Consider the following 22,718-nt stretch of genomic DNA (forward strand, 5'->3'; position numbering starts at 1 on the left):
CGGTTTTCAAGTACCCCAGCAGGGATAGAGTTAATGGTCTACCGCATCGGGTTGCAAAGATATATTAAATGAAAATTAGAGTTTTTGGCAGAAAACTCATTTTCTTTAAACTTTAAATGAAAAACCATGTTTCCTGTCATAATCATCAGTCGAATCTCTTATATTGATATATTAGAGACGTTTGAAATGTTTTGATTGGCAGAATTATTGTTACACTTTTGAAATTAAAACTCAGCCCTCTTAGTCTAACGTTTTATGAACAACATTTTCATCAGACATATATCTAACGTTAGACTAATCAATTTAGTATTCAGAGAAAAGTTATGAAACGTTTTGATTTACAGAATTACATTTTTTTAAATGTTATACGTTACATTATTGAAATTTTACTCTGTAAAAGAAACTTACGTTTTCTGATTATTAAAATAATAACCCATTTCTGCAACGTTGAATTTTTCATTATACTATAAGGGAAAACGTTTCAAAACGTTTTCATAAACAGTAATGCATTTTTCAGTTGTACAACGTTACACTTTTTATAAGTTGAACTTTGAAATTGGAATCCTTTCGTTACGATATTCGATCATATCACAATTAATTTTTCAAACGTTAGACTTTCAAACTCCCCTTGGAAACAAAACATTTCTTTACGTTATGATCAAAAAAGTTGTCGATATTAGAAAAATAACGTTACATTTCCACAAAACGCAAACGTTGGGGATATGTTCCTCTAACGTTAACGTTTAACGTTAACGTTAGGGATAAGCCTCCTATAACGTTAACGTTTAACGTTCACGTTAAATAGAATATATCCAAACGTTACACATTATTTTAACGTAACGTTCAAAAAAGTGCATTTTACGTTACGTTACACTATCGTTGACATCTCTAGCTAGATAGCGTCTCTAAACATTATTTTATCGATTAGATATGTGTTTCTAAACATTAATATTATCGAGCAGATAGTGTTTCTAAACATTATACTATCGAGTAGATAGTGTTATTAAACATTATATTATCGAGTACATAGTGTCTCTTAACTCAATAGTATCGAATAGATAGTGTTTTTTAACATTATATTATAAAGTAGATAGTGTTAGTAAACATTATATGACCTAGAAGATAGTGTTATTAAACATTTTATGATCGAGTAGATAGTGTTTCAAAAAATTTTATTTGTACGTTATAGATAGGGGTTCAAAAACTTTCATTGAAAATAAAGTGTTTTACAGCATTTTCATTGAATAGATAGTGTTTCAAAAAATTTACTTTCAATATATAGTGGTTTAAATTATTTTCATTGAATAGAAGTGTTTCAAAACATTTTATTTAAATAGATTGTGTTTCAAAACATTTTATTAAATAGATAGTGTTTCAAAACATTTTCTTTGAATAGATAGTGTTTCGAAACATTTTCTTTGAAAAGACAGTGTTTCAAAACATTTTCTTAAAATAGATAGTGTTTCTAAACATTTTCTTTGAATAGATAGTGTTTCAAAACATTTTCTTAAAATAGATAGTGTTTCTAAACATTTTCTTTTAATAGATAGTGTTTCAAAACATTTTCTGTAAGTAGACAGTGTTTCAAAACATTTTCTCTAAATAGTTAGTGTTTCAAAACATTTTCTCTAATTAGATAGTGTTTCAAAACATTTTATTTGAATTTTCTGTTCAAATAAAATGTTTTAACACGTTTTCGTTGAGTAGACACTGTTTTTAAAAACATTTTCTTTGAAAAGAAAGTGTTTAAAAACATTTTCCTTGAATAGATAGTGTTCCAATTCCAATTTCACTGAACTGTGCAAGGATTTTCCTCTAAAAGTTCTGATATGATTTTTATCAACATCTAATTCTCATAAATACATAAATTTACGTAGATTCAATGGAAACAAAGGATTCAAATAAACCTAGAGATAAATGTATCTAGGAATATTAAATATAAAATACAGAAATGACACAAAAGAACCAGAAGATTTTCCTCGATATATGTTCACAAGATACAGCTTAATACTAAGATTCATCTTTATACAGGGTTACCCGCAAAGGATGAGACTGTAAAGACGACCTAAAACTCACATAAATGACGATCCCAAGATTGTATGTTAAGTCCTCTGTCTTAAATACGTCTTTTAATGTCTTTTTTAATGAGCTGTCAAAGTAACAAACGTGATAATGCAGTTGCAGAGATTCGTGAATATGAGGAAACAGATAGAATAAATTCCATAGAGTCGTCTCTGAATTAGCTTCAATCTCATTCTGTGTGGGTAACCTTGCACATCAATATGCAGAAATATAAAAATAAAGGATACAAAGAGTTAAAAATGTCTATACTCTCTAGATAAGATATATACTGTAATAGAAGGAAAAAAAGAAATTAAAGAATATAATATCTATCTCAGGAACACAAGGGTAAATAAAGATAACAAAGAATATCTATATTATGAAGGAATAGATCAGGATACAAAATAATCAAATAGTTTGTTTGATCTTACAGTATGTGTATAAGTACAATGGGCATAGACTAGATATAATATAGGTACAGAAATTACATGGATACAAAGTAAACAAAAAACACCTCTAAATCGATCTAAGATACATTAAATGGAATGAATGGATACAAAGAATAAATTATATATCTTTTGATATCCAAGAAGATACAGGAATTGAATGGATACAATTGAATGAATTGAATTGAATGAATTGATAAACGTTTCTATATATAATATCCATAATCTAAGATACAGAGATGAAAGGATACAAAGGCAACAATTGATATCTTTATACAGGGTGTCCCACATCAAATTAGACCGCGTCAATAGGTCTAAATTGCGATTTGGGGGAAAACCAGGAAATTTAAGAAGAATGAATCATTTTGAAAAAATTTATAAGTCTTATAGATTTTTTTTTGCAGAAAATGCTAGATTTTTCGAGTACACTGAAACCCTTAATAACGAATGCATCGAAAGAATTCATCAAATGTCGTATTCTTCACTTTCTGATAATGGAATGTTGCAGATATTTATTTTTTAATTAAATGATTATATGGAACTCTCTAAAACTGTTCCCGCATATTCATGGATATTTATTTATTTTCGCAAATACTGAAATTTACGTAATATAGTATAAAACTCATTGAAAATTGTCAAGACGACATTTGATAAATTCTTCCGATATATTCGTTATTAAGGGTTTCACTGTATTATGTGCGTATTTTGGCGTTAAAGATTGGAGATAATCTAATATGATATGTGACGCTTGTAGATAGCAAAAGTACATGAATAAAAGGATACAACGGCATAAGGACATATATATATAAGGTATCGATAGAAAGGAAAGCAAACAAAGAACATATTTAAATATCCAAGATACAATACTTTCAAGGATACATTATTTTAAAAGCTAACAATTATTTCGAAGATACAGGAATAAAGGCAAAAAACACATAAATAAATAGTATCGATATGTCCATGGATACAAAAAAACAAATGATTAATTCATCTTTATTAAGTTATACGTTCAAACTTAAGGATAAGATACATTTTATTTTATGCAATTATTATTCTGTAATATAGAAGATTTTGGTAATGTTACATCGTCTATACGCAATTCATCCCCTTTACTGAACTTCTGACCTACTAACTTTCCGACCTACGCCAGCTGTTTATTTTTGTATTATTTGAGGGTTAGATTACAGTTGCTAGTAGGTCAGATGTGTAGTATTGCGGATTTGGCGTAGGTCATAAGTGGAGTATAGCGGATTTGCGTAGGTCGAAAATTAAACCACCTTTATTTTATTATTAGATTAGATTTTCAGTAACGACGACTTCTAACAAGCTGCCATGTCTTTTAAGCTCAAATGCCGCGTTTCAATTTCAAACTGAAAATGTCTGTCCAAATTTATGCGTTATTTAACTTCCTAATTCTATAATTCTTTTCAACCATGGCAATTATGCATTTTGATTAGATTAAGTGTTTTATCAAGCTACAGCGACTAATTTCCAAAATTTTACTTTTTTTAAATAAAAGTGATTCTTTGAATTGTTAAGACCAAGTTTAAAACGACTTGATATTTAGATATAATGTTGGGGCGGACTTCCCTTGGGTTATGTCGGGGAGGGAGTGGAGTACCTCTACTCCGTGCTGCCGGAGTTCAACCCTCTAGAGCTAACTCAGGGCCTCCACCTAAACTAGAATGTTTTATTGATGGGAAGAAGGTTCTTGTTGATCCTGGTACCACTGTTTTACAGGTCAGTTTTAAGATGGAAAATAGGGGGGGGGTCCAAAAATCGTTCTCTAGGAACATACCATACCTAGTCCTAATCTCCAAATAAACTTATTCTTTAAAACTTTATTCAGTAATATAAATCTATTATACAGAGCGTCCCATATCATATTAGATTATCTCCAATCCTTAACGCGAAAATACGCACATAATACTCGATAAATCTAGCATTTACTTAAATTTTTTTTTTTATTAGCCTTATTAAATTTTTCAAAATGATTAATTCTTCTTAAATTTTCTGATTTGTCCCCCAAATCGTAATTTAGACCCATTGACTCGGTCTAATTTGATGTGGGACACCCTGTAGTTATGAGATGCTTTTCGCAGAGCTCTCCAATAATTAAAATTCAATCGATTTAAGATAAAAATAATTTGCAAACGTAGTTGCAGACTTTTCATCTTGAATCATAGAAGGCAAACATGGACAAAAACTGCCATTAGGAATAACGAATCTATTTGCAAACGTAGTAATTTGTTTATTTAAAAGTTTGAAAAAGAGTCCTAATAGCTGAAGCTTCTTTGTTAGAATTTTTTATTCTGAACAGAAATGCAGTGTTGTTAATGAACATTTTTTTTATAGCCCCTTTTTGCGATGTAAAGGAATTTTATGTGATACGATGAAAACAGAAACTAATTTTAGCTCCTTAAATCAATTTTTCAACTGCATTTTTTGGATTTCTATTGAAAGTTTACATCTGATCCTAACCTAAATCAATTTTTCAACTGCATTTTTGGGATTTCTAATGAAAGTTTACATCTGATTCTCTCTACAAAAACATCTAAAAGATTTAATTCATAATTTCATTAAAGGCCATCATTTCGATTTTTGTTAATTTTTTAAACGCATTGCTCTTGTTTTTGTTTTATTTTCATTTATGCACCTTTAAACTAAATATTTAGGCTGCCGCTATGGTCGGAGTAGAGATTCCCCGCTTCTGTTACCATGATCGTCTCAGTATCGCCGGAAACTGCCGGATGTGCTTAGTGGAAGTAGAAAAATCCGCTAAACCGGTCGCAGCCTGTGCTATGCCAGTCATGAATGTTAGTTAATAGATAGTTTTCCTTAAATAGATACCATATTTTTAAATTTCATTTGTTAAAAAAGATACATATTTCAATTATGTTGGTAATTTAAATATCAGAATTTACCACATCCACATTTATACACTTATTTTGTAAACAATTGAAATCATGTTTAGGGATGGAAGATAAAGACCAACTCCGACTTCACCCGTAAAGCTAGAGAAGGTGTGATGGAGTTCCTTCTGGTTAATCATCCACTAGATTGTCCTATTTGTGATCAGGGAGGGGAATGCGATCTCCAGGTATATATTTAAACCATCTGCGATCTCCAGGTATATATTTGAATCATCTGCGATCTCCAGGTATATATTTGAATCATCTGCGATCTCCAGGTTTATTCGAACCTTTGTCACAATACAGAGATTAGCAACGTAAAAATCAACATCAGTCCTCCCAGTCGTATTATTAGATAAGATAAGAAAAAGATTAATAGATACCGAGGAAAAATTACAACTTATTGCATCGGATTACTTCAAGAGCTAGAAGCAAAAAAATACCTAAGATTTAAATCTTTTCAGACTAAAAATAAAATTCACTCGGTTTATTTAATTAGTTCTTTGTAAAATTTTAAGGAGACTGTGGCAAGTTGTTAATTTCGTTGAGGTTACTCAAAACAACGTTTACACTCAGACAATGGTAGATTTGGGGGGGGGGGGGGGGGGGAGCGGTAAATAATAAAACCTTAAAAAGGGGTTATTTTTATCTTGTTTCTTCATTTAGGATCAATCCATGGCGTTCGGTTCCGATAGGTCCAGGTTTACTGATAATGAGTTCCTTGGTAAGCGAGCAGTTGAAGATAAGAATATCGGTCCTCTCGTCAAAACTGTTATGACACGTTGTATTCATTGCACAAGGTCAGTTGGTTTTATTTTAATCACGAACGAGTTGATCATCCCTTCATTTAATACAAATTGCCACAGAGTCATTTAGACTTTAAAGCTTGCAGTGAACACTATTAAATGAAAGTAAGAGTAATTTTTTAGCAAAAATTAACAGGAAATAAACGCCCCTAAATCCTGATTGAGACTTTAAGATTTTTACGTTTCACCAATTATATTTTACTAGATGTGTGAGATTTTCGTCCGAGGTTGCCGGAGTAGAAGACCTTGGAACCACAGGACGAGGAAACCAGATGCAGATCGGAACCTACGTCGAGAAAATGTTGATGTCTGAACTCTCTGGGAACGTGATCGATCTCTGCCCCGTCGGAGCTCTTACTTCCAAACCCTACGCGTTCATGGCCCGGCCCTGGGAGACCAGGAAGACCGAGTCCATCGACGTCTTGGACAGCGTCGGCAGCAACATCGTGGTGACCCACAGGACCGGGGAGGTTCTGAGGATTATGCCGAGGATGAACGAGGACGTGAACGAAGAATGGATTTCAGACAAGACAAGGTTTGCCTACGATGGTTTGAAAAGACAAAGATTAACTACTCCCATGCTTCAGGTAAAATTATGATAATTAAGAAGTCGAAATATTTGCTGTTGAAAATCTAGTACTGCTAATTTGCATTTGCCTATTAAGTAATCATATTGCGTGCTCAATTGCATTTAATTTCCTTATTCAAGTGAAATTTTAATTTATCTTCTAATTTTCATTTTTCATTTGAATTAGATATCTCATTCCTATGAAACTCTTTATGATCGTATGTTCTTCTGCGGACCCTGAATCTATGTTGAAAGCTCCTTAATATAATTATTTTAAACCTATTCTGATTGTCAACTTTTGCTTTTTCACTTACAATTTTACAATACATGAAATATTTTTGGAAACTCATACTTATTTAATTTTCTTTTTTTGTCCTAAAAAAAACCATGTTGCAGATTATTTTCTTTAATTTCTTGTTCATTTATTGAATAAGATGATATCTAGGACGGATCCGGAAACCTAGCTCCAGTAAGCTGGGAGGATGCTATTGTTGCAGTAGCTAAAGCTCTGGACTCTACCCCCTCTGATCAAGTTGCCGCTGTGGCCGGAGGACTAGCGGACGGAGAGTCTCTGATGGCTCTGAAGGATCTTCTGAACAGACTGGGGAGTGAAACTTTGTGCACTGAAGAAATATTCCCAGATGTAAGCTTAATCTTTTGTTTTGAGAAAACATTACATAAGTTTGAGCAAAAACTTATTTATTTTTTTCCGTCTTAAAGATCTATTTTGATATAAATATCTTAAAAGCCTAAACCCTATTCCGACTGACGTCTGGTTTACCCAAAATAAACTCCCCTCTCTTTTTCCTTCTTAAGATACAAATCCATAAAATTTGATACTTTTTTGGAAAGTCCTTGGGCCCTACTTTAATAATCGGAAGAAAATATTGCAAATTTGCAAAAATCCAACTATTTATTGCGAAATCTTTTAAGCAAAAAGTTGCTAAAAAGCTAAAATTGTACGTTTTATGACAAATTATACATGTATACGAACTGTGTATAGATCTAGGATGGAACAGGAACTGTATAGTATACATCTGGATGGAACAGTAACTGTATAGTATAAATATAGGATGGAATAGGAACTGTATATTGTATAGTATACATATAGGATGGAATAGGAATTGTATAGTATATACATCGAGAATGGAACAGGAACTGTAATGTATATATATCTATATATCTAGGATGGAACAGGAACTGTAATGTATATTTATCTATATATGTAGGATGGAACAGGAACTGTGATGTATATTTATCTATATATCTAGGATGGAACAGGAACTGTGATGTATATTTATCTATATCTAGGATGGAACAGGAACTGTAATGTATATTTATCTATATATCTAGGATGGAACAGGAACTGATCTAAGATCTAATTATCTGATGAATACTGGTATAGCTGGAGTAGAAGATGCAGATCTTGCTCTTCTCATTGGAACCAACCCAAGGTAGAGATAATCAGACTCTAATTTAAGTTTTATTTATTTAGTTTTTGTAGAAATAATTTCATTTATTTAGAACTAGTAATATTTTTTAATACCTGTCGTATCAACTATATTTAATTAGATACAAGAAAAAAAATCAAACTAATACAGGAAACTGGAAGGAACTTGTCTAAAAATACCCCTCTATTTGAAACAATTAATCTTAGCTTAGGCAAAATTCCCTCTTTATGTTTCTTTCTGAAAGAAAAAAAATTCGGCCGTTTTATTGCGCTTCTATGCGTTAGAAATTAACAAGTTGATTGCTCAATTTTCAGATAGAAAACGTTAAACGCAGCTCCATGATTGATTATTAGTTAATCTAAGAATCAATCAATCATTAAAGCTTAAAATTTAATTAATTTTAAATCGGCCGAGTTAGCCAAACTTAACGCCAGATTTAAATTTTGTTGTTCACATCAAGTTTTTAGAATAATGAACCCAAAGCCGGAAACTTTTGTGTTGAAGACTCAAAATCCCAATTGCTTGATGTCGGTATCCACTGTGGGCACTTTAAATTTGAGGATCTACAAAAGACTATACCTTTCCATATCTTCCTTTCAGTTATTCCCCCTTTAACAAAGCTCCCCTCAACCCCTGATTGGGTACGTTTACCATGCGGGATATCGAAAATAGATTAACAGAAGATCGAGATCAAGAAATAATCTCGACAAGAGTTCCCAGATCTGAACTTTTAATTGATTTACTTTGGTCAGGTTCGAGGCTCCAGTGTTTAACGCTAGACTCCGTAAATGCTGGATCCACAACGAGCTGAACCTTGCCATGGTCGGACCCAAGGTCGACCTCACATACGACTACGAGGTAAACTTTACATCTTAGTCATAAAAAGTCAAAGTTTTTAATGTTTTTAAAAATTATGTGTTTTTTTGGGTTAAAAATCTTAAATCATTGATTAAAAGCATTGTTCTACAAAAAATTAGATGGAACACAGAGAAAAACACGGAGAACAGGATATGCAACCTCAAATTCACCTAAAATAGTATATTGAAGAATAAATATATTTGTATTTAGAAAATTACTTAAAACTGATATTTTAGCACCTCGGAGATTCCACTGATATCCTGAAGAAACTGGCGGACGGATCCCACCCCTTCTGTAAGACCTTGAACAGTGCTAAGAACCCCGTCGTTATTGTCGGTAGTGAAGCTTTACAGAGAGAGGACGGAGGAGCTCTTATTAACCTTGTACAACAGATTGCTGATAATGCCAAGGTATGGAAATCAACAGGTTTAAAACTAATTTTCCAACTATCCCTCTTCATATGATTTTCAAAAAATTATAAACCTGAAAATTTACCTGAAAACAAATAAATGCGTGAATTTTAATTTTCCTTAAAAACAAAACGGTTTTTAGAAAAATGTTATTTATTGACATTACAAATAAAAGTGCCAATTTGAAACCAAAACATAACTCTGAAAATAAAAACCCATGAGCTATTCAGAAAACAATTAACAATATGTTTATGGCTTAGACTAAGAGCGGAGCTGATCCTGAATGGAGAGTTCTTAATGTCCTCCACCGTGTAGCAAGTCAGGTTGCTGCCCTGGATCTAGGTTGGAAGGCTGGTGTGAGTGATGTAAGAGCTGCTAAACCTAAAGTTCTCTGGTTGCTGGGAGCTGATGCAGGAACTATCACTAGAGAAGATCTTCCTGCTGACTGCTTTGTTATTTACCAGGTTAGAATCAAATATTGTAAAAGAGTTTCTTTAAAAAAAATGTCGGGTATCAAACTAACTTGGTTCAGAAGATAAATATGGGCCAGGAACCAGGATCCGATCATGGTTTTCTTTTGGACCTGTTCCTGCTCTTGGTTCATGATTGTTTATTTATTTAGTTGTATCTTTTGATCTTTGCTCGTTATTACTTTATTGGTCGTAAAAATCTCGCTCGATCTTTGACTATGTGTGCTTAATCGATCTTCGATCGTAAATTCTTGATATATCTTTAAACGTTAGTTTTTGATTGATCTTAAAATTTTAGTTCCTGATTGATCCATGATAGTTAGTTCAAAATTGATCTTTTACCGTTAGTTCTTCGATCTTCGATGGTTATTTCTTGATTTACCTTTTAACGTTAGTTCTTGATTGATCTTTAAATTTAAGTACTTAGTTGATCCATGATAGTTTTACCGTTAGTTCTTAATTGATCTTTTATCGTAAGTTCTTAATAGGTATTTGATAGTTCTGAAGTTGATCTTTGATCGTGAGTTCTTAATTTATATTTGATAGTTAGTTCTTAATTGATCTTTGATCGTAAGTCCTTTATTGATCCCTGGTAGTTCTTAATTGATTTTTGATCGTGAGTTCTTAATAGATATTTGATAGTTTTTAGTTCTTAATTGATCTTTGATCGTAAGTCCTTTATTGATCCTTGGTAGTTCTTGATTGATTTTTGATCGTGAGTTCTTAATTTTTCTTTGATCCTGAGTTCTGTATTGAATGGTGATTAATGAACTGTGCTAAGGGACACCATGGAGATGCTGGAGCCGCCATAGCTGACTGTATCCTACCTGGAGCAGCTTATACAGAGAAACAGGTTAGTTCAGATATCTTCGACCCAGGGGTGTGTAATTTTAAGAATGATTTTGAAATTTGGATAAAAAAATAATTTAATTGGACATCAATAGGCAAGTTTTAGGAAACTTTGTATCACAAAAATTTAATTTTTCTAAAAATTCGTTGTCTCCCCCAATTTCTATTGGCATTCAGGTCAGCCTTGATGAGCTCCATGTCATCCTTGACTGCCCAGGATCCGGGTATGCAAGGAGGGTAACAGGAACGCCCGTTCTTTGTATATGAGTGAAGGAATGATTTTAAAAGAGTTTTTAAAAGAGATTTTAAAAGGGGGGATGCAGATGGTAAGGGGAAGTTGGTTATTCTCAATACTGGAGAATGGTCGCTAATGGTTTCCGAGCTGTAACAGATAAATAACGGGCACATTTCATAATAGACTGTTGCAGGGTACGCATCGTGACTCTGATCACGCCATTCCTCTAGGTCGTACTCCTCCTAGGAGATAGGTGGCCGGGCTGGTTCAGGATTGATCATATCAGTAGGGATAGGACGCTACCTGCGGCGGTCTGGGTTTCCCAAGCTGGGGTTTCTTGAGACCTCTTCTCTTATAACATATAACGTACTTAACTTCCTTTGGGGAACATTGCTTTAGGCATTCGAGTCAGAGTAGCCGGTAGCAATGTGAGTATAAATAAGGTGGGGGTAAAGGTTTCGTACACATTTCACTTGGTCTTATTAGGAATTCTATAATTTTATTGTAAAAGCATTAACAAAAACAATAATCATAAATCATCCATTTAAACAATAATGGAGTCTATGAAGAATAACCTAGCAGCTGATATTAAATGTAAATTAAAGATGATTTTTATACGAATAAATTATTCGAAGAAACAATCAACAGATTAACATCATGCATCTATGTTTACTAAATAAATCTAGCTCCAAAAGCAGCTCGCAGAGATGTATATTTTTCAGAATTTTTGACGATTTGGGAGTAAAACGAAAAATTTAACATCAAAAGGCCATATGCTTTTTGACCAAAAATTCCTTCAAAAAATCATTCATTTTCCATTATTCGCAAAAAAACCCTAAACAAATTTTGCACCTTGCAAGCATATTTATTTTTGAAAAAAAGATTTGCAAATAGAAGGATGACAAATTTTTGTTGACAAAATATATTTACCTCTGTAAAGCATTCCTAATACGTCACAGTATGATATACGCAAACCCAATACTACGTTCCTTATTTTTCTCTGCGTGTTGTTGGTAAAATGCGGTTATATTCATCAAATTCAGTGCTAAAGGGGAGAACTTGGTATATTCATATTTGGTTGGGAAAATCAAGGATATTGTTAAAGAGAAAGAGAAAATAATTTATAATGTTTAGAAACCCAACCTTGGATTTAAACCTTGCCGACAGTTTTTTTTATCATAATTGTGTGTTGTTTAGGGTACATATGTTAACATGGAGGGACGTGCTCAACAAACTTTTGCTGCTCTAACCCCACCCGGAGAAGCCAGGGAGGACTGGAAAATTATCAGGGTCGTCTCAGAGGTTATCGGAGAGAAACTTCCCTATGATAAAATATTTGAGCTGAGAGCTAGGATGGCTGAGGTAAGATAAATGTTCAGAATTTTATTTCCATTACTCATAATGGTTGGTAGAGTAGTACTTCAAATTAAGTTAGTTCTGAGCTGAAAACTTAGAATGGGATATCCTTAATCCCGATCTGTTAATTAATCTGTAGATTAATAACATGAGGAGAACAAGCAATATTTAATCTGGAGATTAAGAAAAAAAAATGGAGATCAAGCATTCATCTCGATATCCACCATTCTAAAGTTTTTTAGCTCAGATCACATTAAGTCTATTTTATTGGCACGAATAGACTTTTTTAATATCGGGGGAAAGAATTCGCTAACTCTGTATTGTTAAACTGGATGCTTATAGCGTAACGGGCTAAAATCTTGTTTTTAATTATTTTTAATTCTAGGTATCTCCCAGTCTCGTGAGGTACGGAACTACCGAAACCGCAAATTTCTTTGCCCAGTCCGTAGCGATGGCTAAATCCTTGAAATCTCAGATTAGCGCGAACAAGATCGATGTGAGCAAGAAAGTTTTGGAGGATTTCTACCAAACAGACAGCATCAGTCGTGCGTCACCAACCATGGCTAAATGCGTCACAGCTGTGAAGGCACAGAGAGAAAGCAAGTACGCAAAGTCATAATTGATGCGTCTCTGTTAACCGAATTGAAACTTAGATTTAAATTTTTATTCCGAATGTAGAAACCTATGTTAATATTCCGATAATAATATACAAATAAAATAAAAGATATAAAGTTTGAATTTCAAATATTTTGACAGGCGTTACGAATTTGTTTCTGGTCCAAACTAATTCTTAAATAGTAATTTTATAGATCTTGATTTCTGTGATAATTTTTGTCTGTTTACAGATCACAAAGAGGTATTTGTTATCATCTGTTAAAATCTACTACTCAAAGAAAGTGTTACTTAAGTACAAATTGTTTATTTTAATCTTATTACTACTTTTTTGAACACTGTGTCAAGACAGGGGTAACTTATTCCGTTAGTTTTTTTTTGGATTTATTTCCTTATGTTTATATCTTACAATTCCGAGAGTTTTTGGATTTAATTTAAACTTGTAATTGGGAATAATTTATTCTTGTATTTTGGATTAATTTAATCTTGTTTTTGGGATTTATTCAATCTTGTAATTGGGATTAATTTAATCTTGTATTTGGGATTGTTTTAATCTTATGATCGTTATTTTTTCTTGGGTTATTAGCCTTAAGTATATAATTTTCTATGCCTCAGGGGACTCAGGGATACTTGGATATAATGAGAGTTGCAACAGAGCTCGTTCTCTCCATAGAAAGTGGTCGTGTAGTTCACGTACTTTGGGGGACGATATGTTGGCCGCTAGATGTCTCATGCTAAATTCTTATCTGATAGATAGATATTTCTCCGTACGTTTGACGACCAATATAGGAGATGCAAGTTGTCGACCAATGTAGTTTATGGAAGGAACGGCCTCTGAGGTTGGAGGGTTAGAGACTACAGAGTACAGACTTGAGAAGAGACGTTGAGAATTTTGAACTGACAAAATATAAATACTGAATATTCTGAATCTGAATCTAAATATTCTTAAAATGTATCAAACGTTCCGAGAAAAAGTTTTAGTGAGATCAGAGTAACACTTGTACTATCTGTGTACTATACTTGTACTACCTGTGTACTATACTTGTACTATCTGTGTACTATACTTGTACTATCTGTGTACTATACTTATACTATCTGTGTACTATACTTGTACTATCTGTGTACTATACTTGTACTATCTGTATACTACTTGTACTATATATCTGTGTACTATACTTGTACTATCTGTATACTATACTTGTACTATCTGTGTACTATGCTTGTACTATCTGTGTACTATACTCGTACTATCTGTGTACTATACTAATACTATCTGTGTACTATACTTGTACTATCTGTGTACTATACTTGTACTATCTGTGTACTATACTTGTACTATATATCTGTGTCCTATACTTGTACTATATGTGTACTATACTTGTACTATCTGTGTACTATGCTTGTACTATCTGTGTACTATGCTTGTACTATCTGTATACTATGCTTGTACTATCTGTGCCCTACGCTTGCACTATTTGTGCGCTGTGCTTATACTATCTGTGTACTATACTTGTACTATCTGTGTACTATGTCTGTACTATCTGCGCACTATACTTGTACTATCTGTATTCTATGTTTGTACTATCTGTGCACTATACTTGTACTATCTGTGAACTTTGTTTGTACTATCTGTGTACTATGCAGCTATGTTTGCACTATATTTGTACTATGCTTGTACTATGTCTATTACACTTGTACTATGCGAGAGAACCTCCATCAGGGAATAAGACCTCCATGGTGAGATAATTTCGATAAATGTGTTATAATATGCTTGTACTATCTGTGTACTATGCTTGTACTATCTGTGTACTATGCTTGTACTATCTGTATACTATGATTGTACTATCTGTGCCCTACGCTTGTACTATTTGTGCGCTATGCTTATACTATCTGTGTACTATACGTGTACTATCTGTGTACTATGTCTGTACTATCTGTGTACTATACTTGTACTATCGGTATACTCATGTTTGTACTATCCGTGCACTATACTTGTACTATCTGTGAACTTTGTTTGTACTATCTGTGTACTATGCAGCTATGTTTGCACTATCTTTGCACTACATTAGTTGTACTATGTCTACTACACTTGTACTATGCGAGAGAACCTCCATGGTGAGATAATTTCGATAAATGTATTATAATCCTCCGTCCTCCCATAGAGAAAATTTTGATCTCCGTCCTTTTAACCTATCCTGTTATCTCTAGACATATAGAATCCTCCTCCGGCTCCTAACCTTTCCTATTATCTCTAGACATATAGAATCCTCCTCCAGCTCCTAACCTATCCTATTATCTCTAGACATGTAGAATCCTCCTCCAGCTCCTAACCTATCCTATTATCTCTAGACATGTAGAATCGTCTTCCAGCTCCTAACCTATCCTATTATCTCTAGATATGTAGAATTCTTCTCCAGCTCCTAACCTATCCTATTATCTCTAGGTATATAGAATCCTCCTCCAGCTCCTAACCTATCCTATTATTTCTAAACATGTAGAATCCTCCTCCAGCTCCTAACCTATCCTATTATCTCTAGGTATATAGAATCCTCCTCCAGCTCCTAACCTATCCTGTTATCTCTAGACATGTAGAATCCTTCTCCAGCTCCTAACCTATCCTATTATCTCTAGACATGTAGAATCCTGTCTGAATTTCCCTCCGGCTCCGCATGCTCAATATCTTTACCGAACCTGGGCGGAGACAAGTCTCAGGGAGGGAAAAGAAGATGAGGCTATCAAGCATTTTATTCTCATGCAGGTACCAAATTCACACCCTGTTTTCAAAGAAGTAAAAAATAAATAATATTTCAATAAAGGGTTGTTATTTATGTTCTTATTCTGAATAACCATTTACGCGTTCGTAGTTAAGATGTTTAACAATATGTTTTCTAGGCTCTAACCTTTAAACACCAGTTCCTAATCCAGCAGCGGAAACGACAGATTAAAACAACCTCCGATTTCTACAGAGGGAAAACCTCGGAGGAGAAGTCTGCCATCGAAATCATTGAGGACGCGGAGAACCAGATCAGGATGATGATGTTTGCTAAGGATGAGACTATTGAGAATATTCTAAAAACTCTTCCTGAAACCTGGACCATTGTTCAGATCAGTACCATCAACAGTTATGCCTTCTCCAGGTTCAAACAAACACAGAAGGATTCATCTCTGAAGGAGGGGAACCCAAACCTTTGCTTTATCCGACTGAGTAATGATGGAACTCCAGGACAGATTAGAACTGTTGTGAGTAAGGATAAATCCTGTGTTGTGCCTTACCTACAGGAGATACAGAGTATACTTAAGGTAAAAAATTCTCCATTCTGTGAAATAAGTCCCCATGATCAAGCTTCGAGAGTAAATACCTTTATTTTTTTTAAACTGTATTAGGGATATTTATCTTTCGAAATGGGGGGATTCAAATTTCATTTTATTGTATTTATAGCTCCATTTTAGCTTTTGAAAAAAACTTCATATTTACTTGCAAAAAGAAGATCTTCGCTTTTGAATTAGTTGATATTTCTGTCAAATTTTTACGTAATGTTTTCCAGGAGCAAGTTCTGCTATTGAAAGAGCCTGGGACTGATAGGAAAAAATATTGGAATCTTAGGGAAGTACTAAATCAGAGAATGCTTGCACTAGGTGACAAAAATTATTTTTTATATAGCATGACCTGAATTCGTTTCATTTTTTCGTCTGTCAACCTTTTTTAAAAAGTCTTCATTTTGATTTTAGCATTTTTTATTATTGGGTTTGATGATCATTGTATCGTTAGAACTGAAAAGGGTCAATTAAAAAAAGTGGAACTGGAACCTACTTTATTTAATCAAGAAGGTTTGGATCATCCTCAACAAATTTCAAATATGTTTATTTAAATATTTCAATGGAATTGTTCTTTATACTTTTGACAATCTAGACTTTTTGTTTTTTTAGTCAAATCTGTGGAAACAGCTTGGGTTGGATCTTCAAAAGGAACCCTACTTGGAAAACTAAAGAACACATCAGCTCTCAATATTCTCTCCGAGATATCCCAGGAGGTATTGGATCTTCTAAACATCAAGGTTGGGTTTGCGGAGCAGAGTAAACTCAATATTCTCCTCTCCGGGTCTGGGTTTTTAACCTTGGAGCAGGTTTTCACGGAGTTGATGTTAATGTTCCCCAGGGCGGATGAGGATTCATTATACAACGCTGCTACCTTGATCCATGGATACTCTGAGACTAAACTAAACTTGAACTCCGAGCCCAGGGAACCCGTGATACTCATCCTGGATCCAGAGATACAATCCCTGCCCTGGGAGAGCTTACCCTGCATGAGAGATTCTAAACAACCTGTGTCAAGGATTGCGTCTTTACAGTTTCTCTCCTGTCTCTGGCAGGTTCATAAATCCTCTAGATCTAGCGTGGTTCAAACCGGACTAGATGCTGACTCAGTTTTCTATATGATAAATCCGGATAAATCCCTCCCTAAAACACAGGTTTGATATCTATTCTAATTATTTATTAATTAATAAAAAAGAGCCTCATTTGCCATCTAAGTGACTATAGAAAAAGCAATTGGCACGACCAGTCATGAAATCAAAAGTATTTCTGTTCACTGAAATGTTAACTCAAACATTCATGAAGCTTCTTTCTTTAGGAAAGACTGGAGAGCGTGGTTAACAGTTTCCAGGAGTGGGAAGGATTAGCAGGACGAGCTCCTGAACCTGGACAACTAGCCAAGGCTCTTGGACAGAAGGACGCATATGTTTACTCCGGACACGGGGACGGAACTAGATATATTACAAACTCGGAGATAGAAAAATTAAAAATCCGCGGAGTGTCATTGTTGTTAGGCTGTAGTTCTGGGGAACTGAAACGGGCAGGAAGAAACACAGATCCTCATGGAGTGGTTCAATCATACCTGTTTGGAACCTCGCCGGCAGTCGTGGGCTTTCTCTGGCCGGTCACAGACGCAGATGTTGACAAGTGGACAATAGAGTTTCTGGAATACTGGCTGACAGGCAAGGAGGAGAACCTACTGCAAGCTATTGCTGACAAGAGAAATAGCTTCAAATATTTTGTCAATTCAGCAGCACTAGTAGTCTATGGTCTGCCCGTAGCTGTCAAGTCAAAGAAATAAGCTTGATATTTTACTAGTACCTGGTTGCATATCTAATTTAAATGAATCTATATATTTTTATAATTTACAGATAAATAATGGTGAAGAATAAGTATTCCGTTCTTCTTCCAACCTACAACGAGAGAGAAAACCTTCCCATTATCGTGTGGTTACTCGTCAAGTACTTTACCGAGGCTGAGATTGATTATGAGATTATCGTGATTGATGACGGTTCTCCAGACGGAACTCTAGAGGCAGGGAAGCAGCTTGAAAAGATATACGGAGCTGATAAGATCGTTCTTCGTCCCAGGGAGAAAAAATTGGGATTAGGTAGTTAAATTCTCTATTTAATGTTTAATTTATTATTTTCATAATCATTCAGGATCTTCCTATCTACTATAAGTTCGCCCCCCTATGCTCTTAATACGTCTCATTTTCTCTTAATCCGTCTCATCTGATCTTGATCTGTCTCATCTGCTCTTTATCCGTCTAATCTACTCTTAATCTGTCTTATCTGCTCTTAATCTATCTTATCTACTCTTAATCCGACTTCATCTACTCTTATTCTGTCTCATCTGCTTTTAGCCCGTCTCATCTACTCTTAATCCATCTTATCTACTCTTAATCCGTTCTCATCTACTCTTAACCTGTCTCACCTGCTTTTAATCTGTCTCATCTATTCTATCCGTCTCATCTACTCTTAATATATATCATCTGCTCTTAAGTTGTCTCAACTATTCTATCTGTCTAATCTACTCTTAATCTGTCTCATCTATTCTATCCATCTCATCTACTTTTAATCTGTATCATCTGCTCTTAAGTTGTCTCATCTATTCTATATGTCTAATCTACTCTTAATCCGTCTTATCTACTCTTTAACCGTATCATCTACTCTTAATCCGTCTCTTCTACTCTTAATCCGTCTCTTCTACTCTTAATCCGTTTTTTAATTCTGATTTGTATTTGTTAGGGACTGCATATATACACGGGATGAAGCATGCTACGGGCAACTATATCTTTATAATGGATGCTGATCTATCTCATCATCCCAAGTTTATTCCAGAGTTTATCAAGACACAGAAGGAGGGGAACTATGACGTTGGTAAGTGTTGAAGACACAACTAGAACTTAAAATCCTAAGCAAGAGTGTCTGGAGCAATAATATAGCAGCAAAATCAATTTATGAATAAGTTTCAAAGTGTTTTTAGTAGAAATCTAACATTTTAATTGTCTATATTTAGTATATTTATAACATTCAACAATCGACAAACCTGCTGAGATAGCAGATATCAAATTCCAGAAATCTTGCAAGGGATACTTCCTTGCAACAAACCAGAAATATCAGACAGACATTATAAAGAAGCAGAGATAAACAGAATTCTGAACCAATGAATAGATAAGAAGAATGTATTTTAATACCAATTATTTTGAAAATATCAGAGATAAATGTTGAGGTGCTGTTTCCCACTTCGGGTTTTTCGGGGTCCTGCTTATCCCCCTCCTCTCCCACCCAGAGGGGAGGTTCCGGGGCTCAAAGAATTTCAAAAATACTTAGATAGCAGATATCAAATTCCAGAAATCTTGCAAGGGATACTTCCTTGCAACAAACCAGAAATATCAGACAGACATTAAAAAGAAGCAGAGATAAACAGAATTCTGAACCAATGAATAGATAAGAAGAATGTATTTTTAATACCAATTATTTTGAAAATATCAGAGATAAATGTTGAGGTGCTGTTTCCCACTTGGGGTTTTTCGGGGTCCTGCTTATCCCCCTCCTCTCCCACCCAGAGGGGAGGTTCCGGGGCCCAAATAATTCCAAAAATACTTTTCAAATAGTTTTGTAAGTATCGTTTATAAAAACCTTTATAAAATAAAAAAATGGAAATTGTTAACAAAAAAAAGTTTTTTATTTTAATTTTTAAACCCAAAGAGGAAAATCAGACTGTTCTAATCTTAAGAAATTGTTTTTCTTTTAAACCTCAGAAATGTGTGTTTGTTGGTTGCCTGTCTTGTTCAAACTGTCTGATTCCACTTTTAAATATTTTTATTATTATTATTAGATAAAGCAAATAATATATTCGTTCAAAATAATGTTTACTGCAAGAAATGAAGAATTTTCTCCTCCGTCTCCGTCTGAATAATAAACCTACATAGGACTGTTAGTCAGGGGTTATTGTTTCTTGAAAAATAATTCCCCCTCCCGGCCCTCTTTTTGAGAATAATTTTATCCCCAGAACTTGCTTTAGGGTTTTATTCGCTGAATTAGGGAAAATAAATGAATTTTAGGAGGAAAAGTATAATAAAGGTTGAATAAACTTGTCAGCTGATGTTTATTTTCATCAGAACATTGGGAATAATTCTTGAAAATATATAATATATATACCCCTGTTTGTAGTGTCTGGAACCAGATACTCAGGAGATGGCGGAGTCAACGGTTGGGATTTAAAGAGGAAAATTATCTCGAGAGGAGCTAACTACGTTACTCAGATACTTCTCAGGCCTGGAGCTTCAGATCTTACAGGATCATTCAGGTTCAACCTTCTCATCTAGAGATTTACCTTGATTCTGACCAATCAAACCTTCTCATCTAGAGATTTACCATTGATTCTGACCAATCAAACCTTCTCATCTAGAGATTTACCCTGATTATGACCAATCTATCGTTGGCAGTCGCAGTTCCTTGGGATTTATCTATATATATAAAGTAGTAATCTTTGTTTGTTTGTTTGTTTGTTTGTTTTGGTGTTAGGGTGTTTGTTTTTATATCCGAGCATAACTCAGGAACCCCTGGACCGATTTGCCTCAATTTGTATTGGGAAACCCTGTGGAACCACGGAAATGTTCTTAGCTTGGTTTCAAAGATCTTAGTTAAATAGTTTGTTTGTTTATAAAGAAAACGTATTCTTAGTTACAGTCACACGCTCGTGTTACAGACTGTTGTAGCCTATATCTGAAGTTGAGCTTAGTTGAATATAAAAATGGGGTTTTAGTTAAAAAATTAGTAAAATTCAATTCTGTCGGACGACTTATATTAAACCGCCAGGAAAGATGGGGACCGACTAAGTGCATTCTAAACAGATTAAAAATGTAAATGTTTTGATCTCAGGTTGTACAAGAAGGAAGTACTAGAGAAGCTGGTCGCCTCCTGTGTCTCCAAGGGCTACGTATTCCAGATGGAGATGGTTATAAGAGCTCGTCAGCTCGGATACACGATAGGTATTTTTATTATACGATGGTCATATATATTTTATAAGTCACCACCACTACCTACATCACTCTTTTTATTACCTTTTATTGTAACTTTGTATTGCAACTTTGGCAGGACCTTGGAAGAACACATGAGTTTTTAATTATAATAAATTCTACTCCTGGATTATTGTGAAAATAATCTAACTGTTTGTTCAGGTGAGGTTCCTATCTCCTTCGTGGATCGTGTTTACGGAGAGTCTAAACTCGGAGGAAACGAGATTATTGGATTCGTGAAGGGGCTTCTCTACCTCTTCGCTACTACATAGAAAACTCTTCGTTACTACATAGAAAACTCTTCGTTACTACATAGAAAACTCTTCGTTACTACATAGAAAACTCTTCGTCACTACATAGAAAACTCTTCGTTACTACATAGAAAACTCTTCGTTACTACATAGAAAACTCTTCGTTACTACATAGAAAACTCTTCGTCACTACATAGAAAACTCTTCGTTACTACATAGAAAACGTTCTTGGTTACTACAGGGTGTCCACTGTCCGTATAATTCTACCATTTTGAAACAGCTATTTCTCTGTCAATTTTTTGGAATTTTTACAATCTGTAAAAAGATTTGAGCAACTGTAATATGAACGTTTTGCAATATAACAAAATATCCGCAACATGTATTGCAGAAAGTACACAAATTCAGTTTTCCTGAACACCAGTATTTTGATAAAACATTTCACGCGCAGTTGCAGGTTTCTTTGGGTAGGTGGGTTAGATAAAAATAATTTTGCACAAAGATAGCCAAGGTCAAGAGCTACCTCAGAGTTACAGCAATGTGAAAATTGGCAAGATTGAAAGGACACCACCCTGTACATAGAAATCTCATCGCTACTAGATAGAAACCTCTGTACTCCATTTAACATGATCATTTCATAGACATAAAAACTTTATCTCCGACATGAAATGTTTATCTGCGACATGAAAACTTTTCTCTCCGACATGAAACCTTTCTCTTCGACATGAAACCTCTAGACTCCAGACAAAATGATCATCTTTCTGACATGAAACCTCTCTCATCTCTCTCCCCCACATAGCTCCTTAAAAAACACAAATTCTCTAATCAAAATCATCCCCAACCTCTATCCATTTTTTAGCATTAAACTTCTTCAGTCTGCAGTCCTACGTTTTTTTTGTTCATGTGAACTTTAGTTTTTTAATCTGATCTGCATTTCTCATTCTCCTCTTGATACTTTATTTTTTTTCTAAACCTTCTACAGGGGATCCTTTTAAATCCTGTCATAGTTTTGTTTTTATAACCCCTTTGCACCAAAATTTTAAAAAGTTGTTAATTAATGTATTGTTTTATTTTGCAAACTGTGATACAACTTAAATC

The 22,718-nt window shown here is 34.2% G+C and overlaps 3 protein-coding genes across 4 annotated transcripts; all 3 read left to right on the forward strand.

Annotated features, from left to right (window-relative positions):
- Positions 1 to 4,049: 4,049 nt before the first annotated feature.
- LOC111706955 (NADH-ubiquinone oxidoreductase 75 kDa subunit, mitochondrial) lies at positions 4,050 to 13,160 on the forward strand. Of its 2 annotated transcripts, XM_023479910.1 has the most exons (13): positions 4,050 to 4,247; positions 5,183 to 5,323; positions 5,482 to 5,607; positions 6,086 to 6,219; positions 6,431 to 6,812; positions 7,239 to 7,436; positions 8,147 to 8,247; positions 8,997 to 9,102; positions 9,339 to 9,512; positions 9,773 to 9,976; positions 10,764 to 10,835; positions 12,264 to 12,428; positions 12,808 to 13,160. In XM_023479910.1, exons 1-13 carry the CDS (start codon positions 4,080 to 4,082, stop codon positions 13,039 to 13,041), a joined length of 2,205 nt encoding a protein of 734 aa, XP_023335678.1. In that variant the 5' UTR covers positions 4,050 to 4,079; the 3' UTR covers positions 13,042 to 13,160. The 2 variants fall into 2 exon arrangements, with proteins under 2 accessions (XP_023335678.1, XP_023335679.1); XM_023479911.1 differs by lacking the exons at positions 4,050 to 4,247; positions 5,183 to 5,323; positions 5,482 to 5,607 and adding an exon at positions 5,692 to 5,697.
- A 2,459-nt stretch (positions 13,161 to 15,619) lies between these two features.
- Positions 15,620 to 18,218, forward strand: LOC111706956 (separin-like). Its single transcript, XM_023479913.1, has 5 exons — positions 15,620 to 15,792; positions 15,927 to 16,334; positions 16,580 to 16,670; positions 16,962 to 17,503; positions 17,665 to 18,218. The coding sequence occupies exons 1-5, from the start codon at positions 15,787 to 15,789 to the stop codon at positions 18,145 to 18,147; spliced, it is 1,530 nt and encodes a 509-aa protein (XP_023335681.1). The 5' UTR covers positions 15,620 to 15,786; the 3' UTR covers positions 18,148 to 18,218.
- LOC111706957 (dolichol-phosphate mannosyltransferase subunit 1) lies at positions 18,201 to 21,830 on the forward strand. Its single transcript, XM_023479914.1, has 5 exons — positions 18,201 to 18,456; positions 19,097 to 19,228; positions 20,525 to 20,660; positions 21,236 to 21,345; positions 21,535 to 21,830. The coding sequence occupies exons 1-5, from the start codon at positions 18,225 to 18,227 to the stop codon at positions 21,642 to 21,644; spliced, it is 720 nt and encodes a 239-aa protein (XP_023335682.1). The 5' UTR covers positions 18,201 to 18,224; the 3' UTR covers positions 21,645 to 21,830.
- Positions 21,831 to 22,718: the final 888 nt, after the last annotated feature.

This window comes from Eurytemora carolleeae, unplaced genomic scaffold, assembly GCF_000591075.1.
Source record: "Eurytemora carolleeae unplaced genomic scaffold, Eaff_2.0 scaffold704, whole genome shotgun sequence".
Taxonomy (NCBI): Eukaryota; Metazoa; Arthropoda; class Copepoda; order Calanoida; family Temoridae; genus Eurytemora; species Eurytemora carolleeae.

What these genes read in the sequence shown, in the direction of transcription:
- LOC111706955 (XM_023479910.1), top strand. Translation starts at nt 4,080, where the DNA reads ATGTTGGGGCGGACTTCCCTTGGGTTATGTCGGGGAGGGAGTGGAGTA. An exon ending in GAGGGGAATGCGATCTCCAG is followed by an intron (nt 5,608 to 6,085) that starts GTATATATTTAA and finishes TTCTTCATTTAG; the next exon opens with GATCAATCCATGGCGTTCGG. An exon ending in ACTGCTTTGTTATTTACCAG is followed by an intron (nt 9,977 to 10,763) that starts GTTAGAATCAAA and finishes AACTGTGCTAAG; the next exon opens with GGACACCATGGAGATGCTGG.
- LOC111706956 (XM_023479913.1), top strand. An exon ending in AGATACAGAGTATACTTAAG is followed by an intron (nt 16,335 to 16,579) that starts GTAAAAAATTCT and finishes AATGTTTTCCAG; the next exon opens with GAGCAAGTTCTGCTATTGAA. An exon ending in AATCCCTCCCTAAAACACAG is followed by an intron (nt 17,504 to 17,664) that starts GTTTGATATCTA and finishes TTCTTTCTTTAG; the next exon opens with GAAAGACTGGAGAGCGTGGT.
- LOC111706957 (XM_023479914.1), top strand. Translation starts at nt 18,225, where the DNA reads ATGGTGAAGAATAAGTATTCCGTTCTTCTTCCAACCTACAACGAGAGA. An exon ending in GATCTTACAGGATCATTCAG is followed by an intron (nt 20,661 to 21,235) that starts GTTCAACCTTCT and finishes TTTTGATCTCAG; the next exon opens with GTTGTACAAGAAGGAAGTAC. An exon ending in TCAGCTCGGATACACGATAG is followed by an intron (nt 21,346 to 21,534) that starts GTATTTTTATTA and finishes CTGTTTGTTCAG; the next exon opens with GTGAGGTTCCTATCTCCTTC.